The sequence below is a fragment of the Melanostigma gelatinosum genome (assembly GCF_949748355.1).
Source record: "Melanostigma gelatinosum genome assembly, chromosome: 19".
NCBI lineage: Eukaryota > Metazoa > Chordata > Actinopteri > Perciformes > Zoarcidae > Melanostigma > Melanostigma gelatinosum.
The window spans coordinates 17149524-17160391 of NC_136652.1; the positions used below are offsets into that span (position 1 = coordinate 17149524).

General features: G+C 43.0%; 1 protein-coding gene across 1 annotated transcript in view; it reads left to right on the forward strand.

Annotated features, from left to right (window-relative positions):
* The window catches only part of itsn2a (intersectin 2a), a gene marked incomplete at its 5' end in the record, with an annotated part of 44378 nt that extends 34226 nt beyond the window's left edge, over window positions 1-10152 (forward strand). The window contains 13 exons of the mRNA XM_079291211.1: window positions 494-590; window positions 1334-1525; window positions 4072-4193; window positions 4301-4407; window positions 4635-4818; window positions 4922-5020; window positions 5148-5315; window positions 5621-5833; window positions 7911-8032; window positions 8125-8207; window positions 8729-8812; window positions 8898-9071; window positions 9446-10152. Of these exons, the coding sequence (XP_079147337.1) occupies window positions 494-590; window positions 1334-1525; window positions 4072-4193; window positions 4301-4407; window positions 4635-4818; window positions 4922-5020; window positions 5148-5315; window positions 5621-5833; window positions 7911-8032; window positions 8125-8207; window positions 8729-8812; window positions 8898-9071; window positions 9446-9597 (1797 nt within the window). The 3' untranslated portion in view covers window positions 9598-10152. The remainder of the gene's footprint in view (window positions 1-493; window positions 591-1333; window positions 1526-4071; window positions 4194-4300; window positions 4408-4634; window positions 4819-4921; window positions 5021-5147; window positions 5316-5620; window positions 5834-7910; window positions 8033-8124; window positions 8208-8728; window positions 8813-8897; window positions 9072-9445) is intronic.
* Between the last annotated feature and the right edge of the window lie 716 nt (window positions 10153-10868).

Here is a 10868-nt window from a genome sequence, read left to right on the forward strand (position 1 = left end):
TAACAGGGTTGTCTATAGGTCGTGCATCTGCAGCAGCGAGAGGTCGATCCTAACTGCCTACTTGGTGCTGATGCAGCCGCTGTAGCTGTTGAAACTCTCAGTGAACAGTTTGACACAGTAATGAGACAGTAATGAGTCAAGTTTGCAGCTGGGGGACAGTTCAGACAGGACAGTCACAATTTGAATGAACATTGTTGGAGGATTACCACAGCTTTGTCAAATTGTTCAATACCCTAAGGAAAGAATGAACTGATTTATATTTGGATTAAGTTCAGTCAAGTAGGATTTGTCATTTCACAGACTTTAGGTTGAGCTTTGGCTTGATTTATGACGGCAGAGAATATAAATTCACAGTAAAGACCTGTCACGATTCAGTGTAGGTTGTTTTTTTACCTGTTGAGACTGAAATCTGACAAAATGAATTCATCAATTTTAGATTTCAGAATTGAACCAGCAGGCGACTGATTACTCTCACTGGCTCTTTGCCCTCCAGGCTCGAGGCAAGAAGCGGCAGAGAGGCTGGTTTCATTCCTCTCACGTCAAGCTCCTCGGCCCCTCCAGCAGCAAGTCCTCCCCCTCCCCCCTGCCAGGTGCTGACACACTTTGAACACAGTGATAAATCGCCTCTGTCTTACATGGTCAAGCGGGCACACATTTCTTGGCCACGATTACTTTGACAACGCTGCCAATATGAGTTTCTGTGTCTCTGATTTTGACATTAAACGCAAAAATATGCTTTAATGCATGAAAGTATGGAACCAAGATGCTATTAAATTACAGTGACTGATTAATCTGGAATGAGTGTACACAATTCAGAGTTGCATAATGTAGTTTCTGTCATTTTGTGAATTATGGTAAAACTGCATTGTTGTGAATTTCACAAATATCCAATTACTGCTCTATTATGTCTGGTAAAACCCCCAAAAATCTTGGCTTTATCAATAGATTGATGACATTTAACAAGATTTAGAGTCTACAGCCATGCTAGCAGTCCCGTGAGCTAAATGCTAATGTTCAATCCATCCAATAGTTGTCAAGACCTTTCACTTACAATCCCAAATGTCAACCTCGTGGTGGTGCTAGATGAAAAGTCAAGGGATCACCAAAGTCAGTAGGATTCATCCTCTGGGGACCCAGAATGTCTGTAGAAAAGGTCACAGCTTTCTATCAAACAGTTGTTGAGATAATTCAGTCTGATCCAAAGTGGTGGAGCAACATTGCCATTCCTGGTTCCACTCCGCAAGCAAAAATCCAGAAAACTGAACCATCTAACTTATGAACATGCTTAAACTCACGTCCTTACAAAACCCCATTTGTGCCTCTGAACCCTCAGTGTGCCAAGTTATTGCAATGTACGACTACACCGCTGCCAATCGGGATGAGCTGAGCTTCTCCAAGGGTCAGCTGATCAGCATTCTGGACAAGACCAACCCTGACTGGTGGAAAGGAGACGCCAATGGGGTCACAGGCCTGCTGCCCACCAATTATGTGAAGATGACAACAGAATCAGACCCCAGTCAGCAATGTGAGTAAACCTCAAGTTTTCTTTCTGCCTTTACGGCTTTATTCACAGAGGGACAATATTTCTCTGTCTACTTGAGAGAAAATCGATAATGCACACATGTAGTTTGAATTATTGTGGGGGAAAATAAGACAAATGGAAAATGATGAAACATTTATCAGCTGGAGAAAGAAACTTCTCTCTTGTTGCTGACAATATGATAAGTGTTGAACATGAACCCACTGCACTAAAGAGGCTCAATCCCAACATACTTTGGGTGTGATACTTTTTGAAATGATTGGTGTCTCACACCTCCCTAAATTAACAAGACAAAAGAAGTCAAATGAATATTTATTTTTGCCCTTTTAAGTGTCTGCACCAACAATTAAAAATCATTGAAAGGTATCGTTTGACGCTTTGGGAACAACGTTCATGCATCTTCTTGCCGAGAATGTCTGTCTATTATATGAATTAAAGCTAGGGCTAGCAGGCGGTTAGCTTAGCATAAAGACAGGAAGCAGGGAGAAAACCTCCGTCCAAAAGTTAAAACTAACATTAACCTCTCGGCAAGAAAGTGCAAGAGCATTTTGCCCAAAATGTCTTTCCAACAAATCACTGGGTCACAGAAGAGAAGGGAACAACCACTGATCAGTTTCAAAGTAAGAGCACATGTTTTCATCGTAATCAGTCACATTTTGGAAGCTTAATTTGGACTGGGAGGATTGATAAGGTAGGTAAAGATAACGGACAATGCACTTTTTCCACTTTGCATACTGCTGTGTGTACAGTACACTGATGACTGCTCTGTTGGGTGTAATTCACATAGCTGGCCTGATTTCTTTCTTTTCGTTTTAAGTGCCCGTTCTTAAGCAAGAGGTGTACGTTTGAATTAGTATTCATAGCCTGCGTGTTCTCCCCACAGCAGTCGATCTCTGTTAACAAGAGCGAACGCTCTGGACGTTTAATTAGGATGAACTTGTTAAAGCCGCAGACACAAAACACAATGAAATTTTAATTCTAATGAACTCGTACACACCCGAGCACACACACGAGGCCTGCGCTTCATCAGAGAGAGAGAGAGAGAGGAAGAAACTACCATCATGCTCCAGCTGATACGAATAGTAAAAACATTTACATTTCCAGGAATACATTATTAATGCATTTGCATGTAAGAGTCCAGCATTAATATAAAAACTATATTAATGTCTCTCCGTCTCTCCTTCATCTCACTCACCTCCCCCTCCCGCTCCTCCACTTCATCTCTTTTTTTCTGTTTCCTCTGTAGGACAGTAATGCTGGCTTTCCTCTCTACTCCTCTTCTTTTTCCTCCTCCTCCTCCTCCTCCTCTTCCTCTTCCCCCTTCTGTCTGAGCCAATCTGAATTGCCCTGTCGCAACAGGAAGCCCAGCCGTCAGCAAGAACAGCCCGGCTCTTCGCTTTCCGCCTCACTCGTTTAGGACGGTGTTGTTCTGTGCTTCTCTATGTTTTTGGTCTCTTTTTAAATTTGATTTCGCTTCCTTTACCTTCCCCTCTGTCATCTTCTATAAGGCATTTATTTCTCCCCCTCGCTCTCGCCTCTTCTGTGTTCCCCTTGTTGTTTCTTTCACTAACTAATTAACCGGGGGAGGCAGAGGCAGCTCGACGTGTTTTAGAGGCTTTTTGTCCCTCTGATGCAAAAGCATGAAATGTGCAATTTTGCTAAAGATGAATGGAAATATATTATATCACAAAAGTTTAGTAACATAGTATAATGAAAATAATCTGTAAATATAATCAGACTGAAGTCATTTAGTTTTCTAAAGGCTATGAGTTAGTACGACTTCTTCAACAGGGTCACTCATTCTTGCACTAACGACACTAAACCGTGCTAAAAATGGACCAACGTGAAGACTGACTGTTGCTTAATTCACCAATAACCTTTATTGCTGCTTGCTGACGCGTTGCTCGTACTAAAAAGAATTGTGATTGAATTATTCTCTTCTGATGCACTCCATTTATTAATGCTTCCAAGCGATTAAGGTCGACACTCATCCTGTACTGAACTGTGATATCACCAGCAAAAAAAAACTAAAAAAACTCACAAATATTAGCGTGCCGACTGGTACGAGTAGATCCAGAGATAATGACGCCGCACTGCTGACATTCACGTCCGACTTCTGCCAAGTTTGAACCTCAAAGACTACGAGCGGAGTCTTCCACTGCTCTTTCCTTTGAGCATTTGCTCCTTTACTCATTTACTCTATGCAACCATTAGGGGTGAGCACCCCTCCATGAAGGGTGCTTCACTTTCCTTTAATGCAGCGACCTTAGCGTTAGCATTGCCTGCTATGATCCCTGAGTTCATGTACAACGTGCCTCACTCTTCTGTCTGTGCATTCAATGTAAAGAAAATATAGAGCCGACAATAAATGCAGATTTTAACATGCTCCGTGTGTTGTGTTTCTGACGAGAGTGCTTGCTGTAATTTCCCCAGACACTGTGTTGATGATTGACAGAAAAGTATTTTCACATTTTGTGTGTGATGCACATGCTTGTGTGTCGCGTGCATGCGTGCACGTGTGTACGCCGTAGGGTGCGCTGACCTGATGACGTTGGACACAATGACCCCTCAGGAGAGGAAGAGGCAGGGTTACATCCACGAGCTCATCCAGACCGAGGAGACCTACGTGGAAGACCTGGAGCTGGTTCTAGAGGTACGAACGTACACGCACACACACACACCTACACACACACACACACACACACACACACACACAGGTGTTTTTCTATCGTGTTTAATTTTTCTGTCTCTTTGCATTAGGTCTTCTACAAGCCCATGTCCGAGTCAGGCCAGCTAACAGAAGCTGAGATGGGAGTGATCTTTGTTAACTGGAGGGAGCTGATTATGTGCAACACCAAATTACTCAAGTAGGTACCACGCACCACCTTTCATGAAGCATTCTGGGAAATCTTATGTCCATGAGCTTCTTCATTGGAGGTTGTTGTCTACTATGTGTTAAAGGAAGCAACTGCAAATGATTGAATGATTAAAAGTGATTTAATTGAAAATCCGCAGTAAAACTGATTTTGATCTACTAATGAAGATGTAAGAAGAATCCTGTTCTCCATCATCATCATCATCCATTGTTTTCCAGAGCGCTGCGTGTCCGTAAAAAGACCGAAGGAGAGAACATGCCGGTTCAGCTGATTGGCGACCTGTTGGCGTCGGAGCTCGCGCACATGCAGCCCTACATCGGCTTCTGCTCCTGCCAGCTCAACGCCGCCGCCCTGCTGCAGAGCAGAACCCACAACCAGCCTGACTTCAAAAACTTCCTCAAGGTACGGGTTGCTGATAATGGGTCGTGACAAGGGAGAAACAAAGGGACAAAAACAGACAATAAGGTATCTTTTTCTCTCTCACTGTGTGCCTGTCCTTGAGCAGAAGATAGCCACTAACTACCGCTGTAAAGGAATGCCACTGTCCAGCTTCCTGCTCAAGCCCATGCAGAGGATCACGCGCTACCCCCTGCTCATAAAGAACGTATGTGGAAAATATACTCACTGTATGTCTAATTACAACGCCCCCCCCACCCACTACTTTTTTTTTCTCCCCTGATATTCATTGTGTGATTCCACTTCTCCCTCCTTTCCTCTTCCCGGTTGGTCAGATCCTGGAGCACACCCCAGACGGCCACGCGGACCGCAGCCCCCTGAGAGAAGCTCTGGAGCGGGCCGAGGAGCTGTGCTCTCAGGTCAACGAGGGGGTCCGGGAGAAGGACAACTCAGACAGGCTGGAGTGGACACAGAGCCACGTGCAGTGTGACGGACCGATAGAGGTAAACACTTTCAGACATTTTTCTAAGGAGTCTATAAATGTCAATATTTTATCGCTGCAGTAAAGTACAGTTGTAAACGTCCTCTACAGTGCGTTTTAGGTTGGATGCCACTGTGATGGATTCTGCTCGATTGCTTTGCAATAACTCAGTTTCACGTCTCTTTCACATCAGGATTTATCCTGTTGCCAAAACAAATAGATAGATAGCATTAGTAGCATTTTTCCACTCAAGCACTGACTGTACTCGATCGTGTTCGTCCTTTCCTACCTCTCTCCTCAGTCATGCCCGTCTTTACTGTCTTTCAGCACTTGGTCTTCAATTCGCTGACTAATTGCCTCGGGCCTCGCAAGCTGCTCCACAGCGGTCGGCTTCAGAAAAGCAAAAGCAGCAGGGAGCTGTGGGCTTTCCTCTTCAATGATTTCCTCCTCCTCACGCACAGCGCCAAGTCCTTCTCCTCCTCAGGACCAGACAAGCTATTCAGCCTCAAGACCAGCATACAGCTGAAGATGTACAAAACAGTAAGCGACAGGCTCGGCGCTGACCGTAGACAGGAATATAAATACCTTCTGTGGTGTTAAAATAGTACATGCGCTGTTTTGATTATTTATTTTTTTTTTATTTTAATTTGAATTTTTTTTTAAATACTTTTTATTGAAAGACACGAGACAATATTAAGACAATAAATAGACATAACAACAAGAGGATGACGAGAACAGTGGGATAAAAGCCAGCAAATATCATACAGTCAGTGTGTGTGTATGTGTGCGTGTGTGTGTGTGAGAATGTCCTTGAGCCTTTTGAGATGGAGGAAAAACAAATATATATAAAATAATAATAATTAAAAAAAATATGAAAAAATGAAAAACAGGTAAGTATGTGTGCATATGGATGTTCATGTATGCATGTACGTGGGTTTCAATTGGTTGTCCGGCAAGAAAAACAAAACAGAAATCAACAACAGTAACAAAATACACACAAAAAAAAAATATATATATGCCGGTATATATACTATACATCTTTCAATATGAATAGAATGGGTGGTGTCACGTTTGCAGAAACATAGTGAGGGATGACCAGGTGGAATGGTGTTCTGTTGTATTGTATATGAGGGATGAGGTTAGATTTTCCATTGAAATATATTCTGTCATTAAGTTTCTCCAGTGTGCGATGTGTGTGTTGTTCCTTGATTTCCAGTTCATGAGGATAGTTTTCTTGGCCACAGTTCGGGCCACAAGGAGTAATTTGCGGTTTGTTTTACTCCGATGTATTGTTGAGATGTCTCCTAGTAAGCACAGTGAAGGGGACAAAGGGACGAGGCAGCCCAGGAAGACAGACAGTGACTCACTTATTTCTTCCCAAAAGTGATGAACTGGTGTGCAGTGCCAGGTGGCGTGAACAAAGCTCTCCGGGCTGTTTTGAGTGCAATGTGGACAGATATCTGACGTGAATCCCATTTGAAACATTTTTTGCCCGGTGTAATGAATTCTGTGAAGTATTTTATACTGTATTAGTTGTAAATTGGCATTTTTAGTCATGAAGTAGATGTTATTGCCGATTTGGTTCCAGAAATCAGCATCAGGAGTGATGGATAGGTCTGATTCCCATTTTCTTGATGGTATGGATGATGTTTTGTCAGACTGTGATATTACTCAACATATTTTTGAGATGAAGAGGGGATATTAATTAATTCTGAGGTTGAGGGGGGTAATTCTAGGTTAGTGGCCTGAATATTAAGTTTGGATTGAACGGATGATTTGAGTTGCAGATATTCCAAAAATTGATTGCTCCTGATGCCGTACTTCTGAACCAAGTGAGGGAATGAAACCATGGTGTTGTTACTGAAGATGTGTTTCAGATGAGTGATGCCTTTAGCGGACCATGTGTGGAGATTTAGAGGTGTCTTGTGACTTAGAAAATCAGGATTGTTCCATATGGGAGTAAAATTTGAAGGTGCAAAAGTGATGTTAGTGATTTTGTGGAATTTCCACCAGGCTGTCAGAGTTTCTGCTGTTGTTAGGATATTGAAACAAGGATGGCGTTTGATAAATTGGCTTAAAAATGGTAAGTCAGAAATCTGAATGTCCTTACAAACTGTCTGTTCTATATCTAACCATGTGTTGTCTGATTGGTTGGGGTGGATCCATTTAAGAATGTACTGAAGTTTATTTGCTAGAGAGTAGTGAAAAAAATGTGGAGCTTCAAGTCCTCCTCGTGTTTTTGGTTTTTGTAGAGTGGCCAGTTTAATTCTTGGCGTTTTATTTTTCCAGTAGAATTGAGTAACGATTGAGTCAAGCGACTTGAACCAGGAGTGGGTGGGTTGAGATGGTATCATTGTGAACAGGTCATTTATTTTAGGAAGTATTGTCATTTTAACTGTAGCTATTCTGCCCATGAGTGATAATGGTAGGTTCATCCAGCGGAGGAGGTCGTCATTTATTGTTTTAAGTAATGGAGTGAAGTTGAGTGTGAACAGCTGTGACAGCCTGGGGGAAATATGTATTCCCAAATACGTGATGGCACCTGTGCAGAAAGGGATAGGTGGTGCTTTGATTATGTATGACATACAGTCATTGATCACTTCATTTTCTTCCCCAGCCACTGTTTCTCAATGAGGTGTTGGTAAAAATGCCAGCGGACCCGTCCAGCGATGATCCAATCTTCCACGTCTCGCACATCGACCGAGTCTACACGCTCAAAACTGAGACCTTGAACGAGAGGTACGCATGCACATGTTAACGTTCGCAAGCTTAATAACCAATCACCTGATCGTATTGTCTCTAAAGGACACATGTATGTACTGTGTCCGTAGGACAACGTGGGTCCAGAAAATCAAAGCAGCATCTGAACAATTCATAGAGACGGAGAAGAAAAAGAGAGAGAAGGCTTACCAAGGTAAACACAGTGAACCTAATCACCATGTGAGTGTGTGTGCGTGTGTGTGCTGGAAGATCTGACAGTGTACATACACATATTGAATTACACTGAATTAATAACCACATACGTATTCTCAGCACACTGTACAGTAATTATTGTGGTTGAATATATTACAAGACCCTCCCTTGCATTCTTGATCTTATCTTTGGACCCTTCATTTTGTGAAACTAAAGTTAAGGAAGGAACCAACTGTACTGTGTATTGTGATGGGGAAAAAGTAATTTTTTAGATTTGCTTTAATCAATCTAGCAGGCAATGGCTAAAATAGAACTTTGTTAAAAGACCCACACCTGCTCTCCCTACCCTCCCTTCAGAACATTCTGAGAATTATCCTCCCAGAATAATTTTGGAATCGCCCCCGAATTGTATAAGCACCTGTTTTGTCCACACATTCGTCACAACAGCAGCCATTCCAGCTGCAAAATATGCGATGGGAGTGTTTTGGGCGGACATCTGATGTCTGTGTGTTTTTGTTTTAGCACGTTCCCTGAAGACCAGCGGCATCGGCCGACTGCTGGTAACCGTCACTGAAGCCCAGGAGCTCAAAGCCTGTAAGCCCAACGGTAAGGCCTTGTGAAGGAATGCAGAGCCCACCGCTGCTCCCTGTTGCCTCCGGTTAATTTAACGACCCATATAACTTCCCTCCAGGTAAGAGCAATCCGTACTGTGAGTTGACGATGGGGGCCCAGTGCTACACGTCCCGACCGATCGGCGACACTCTCAACCCAAAGTGGAACTTCAACTGCCAGTTCTTTGTCAAAGACCTCTACCAGGACATCCTGTGTATCACTGTGTTTGAGAAAGACCAGTTCTCACCAGACGGTCAGTGGATCAGAGACACACAAACAGAATGGATCGTTCGGCTTTTTGTCCAATTTGAACCTGCCTGTGCAGAATGAAGGAAACGCACATAATCACTGGTTGCAAAGCAGACGCTGATGTTTGCTTCTTTAGCCTTTTAAGCAACAGACATCACCTGCAATCCTTTTTTTCTGTGTTCTGTCTTTTCGTTCTTTGCTCATCACATATAGTGTATCTCTATCTGCAAAAGATCTTTATCTGTTGACATACTGACGTTGGTATTGTCCTCAAAAGCTGTCTCAATCAGCCTCGACTAATATTTGAAATCCCTTGAAGACGTGCATTTCTTTGTCATTTTATCAGTTTTACTAAATGACAGTTTTCTGCCTCTTCAGATTTCCTGGGTCGTACTGAAGTTCCCGTGGCCACCATAAAGAAAGAGATGGAGAGCAAAGGTGCAGCGAACCGTCGCCTCCTACTGCACGAAGTCCCTACTGGAGAGGTTTGGGTCAAACTAGACCTCCAGCTTTACGAGCCAATCAAATGAGGACAACACACAGCCAAAACATTCCCTCAGGGCTCTCGCACCACTTCTTTTTATAGTAATGAAGAGAAGACATTTTGCATCAACAGCCGCACACATTTATAAGTGGCTATCTGTAGCAGTGCAATCAGTGCAGAACTCTTGATTTTACTGTCACTGCCTTATTCTGCCTTCAGCCAAAAAAGGGTGTTCTTGTTGCCAACAAACCAGCGGAAATGTAAAAATAATTTGTAAACAACACTATTTTACTCGTCATGGAGGAATACGGCCTGTCCAACATGTCTTCTTTGTTTATATGAAGACATTCGCCGGCACACTGCCACACGTCCTTGTTATGCCGTCATTTTAAATGCTGCACACTACTGTACAATGCAACGTCCAATGTTAACCCTAAGTTTGCCATTTACGTCCTGAAAATGGCATGAATATAATGTACATTCAGAAAAACATTTTCTTTATTGCGGCTGAATTCCTGGTTTCCTGTATTCCTACACGATTAACCCTTTCTAGTACAGTGCCTGGGGGGGGGGGGGGGAAGAATGTGTGTTAGTTAGGAGCGAGCAGAGGCGAAGATTCACGGTTAAAATGGATTTTATTTGGATGCAGGCGAGGGCTGAAGCCGTGAACTCGCTGGTTGTTGCCGACGTCCGAGCAGCCAGCAGCCGGTCTGATGGCACCGTCCATCTCGTGTGGCAGTTGCACTGATGTGGTATGGTATGGTGTCGAGCCTGCATGAGACAACGTTACCTCTCAACATTATTTTAAGTGAATGAAGTGCCGTTGTGCTGCAGCAGTTATCACATTGTCACCGCAGCTCCTGCTTTGTTCTGTAAAATATGTTTGGACAATAAAAGTTATCATAATAATAATAATGTATATTTGTACCTGCTGGACTTCTTTCCTTCTGTCTCATCCCCCACTGGAGTGTTTCTGGATGCAGTGACCGGATGATTAGATGAGGTCACAGACTCCCAAAGAGGAGGATCGCGCTGCACTGGTCTCTTTGTGTATTTACATCCTGAAATAGAAGGGAAATTGGTTAGCTACAATTAGCCGCCATAAGCTACTGGTCACACCAGACCAAGTGAGGCTGTAGCTGCAACACCTCTTGAGTGTATTGAGTTGAGCAAGCTTGCCTTTTATTGCTCATGAATGCAGCTTTTCTTTTGTAACAGGAAGAATGTCTTATTTCTTATTTCAAAAGTCATATCGTCTCACATTAATTCCCACAAATTGAAGAGAAAATGCCACTGATGATATCTCCTCTCAAAGCA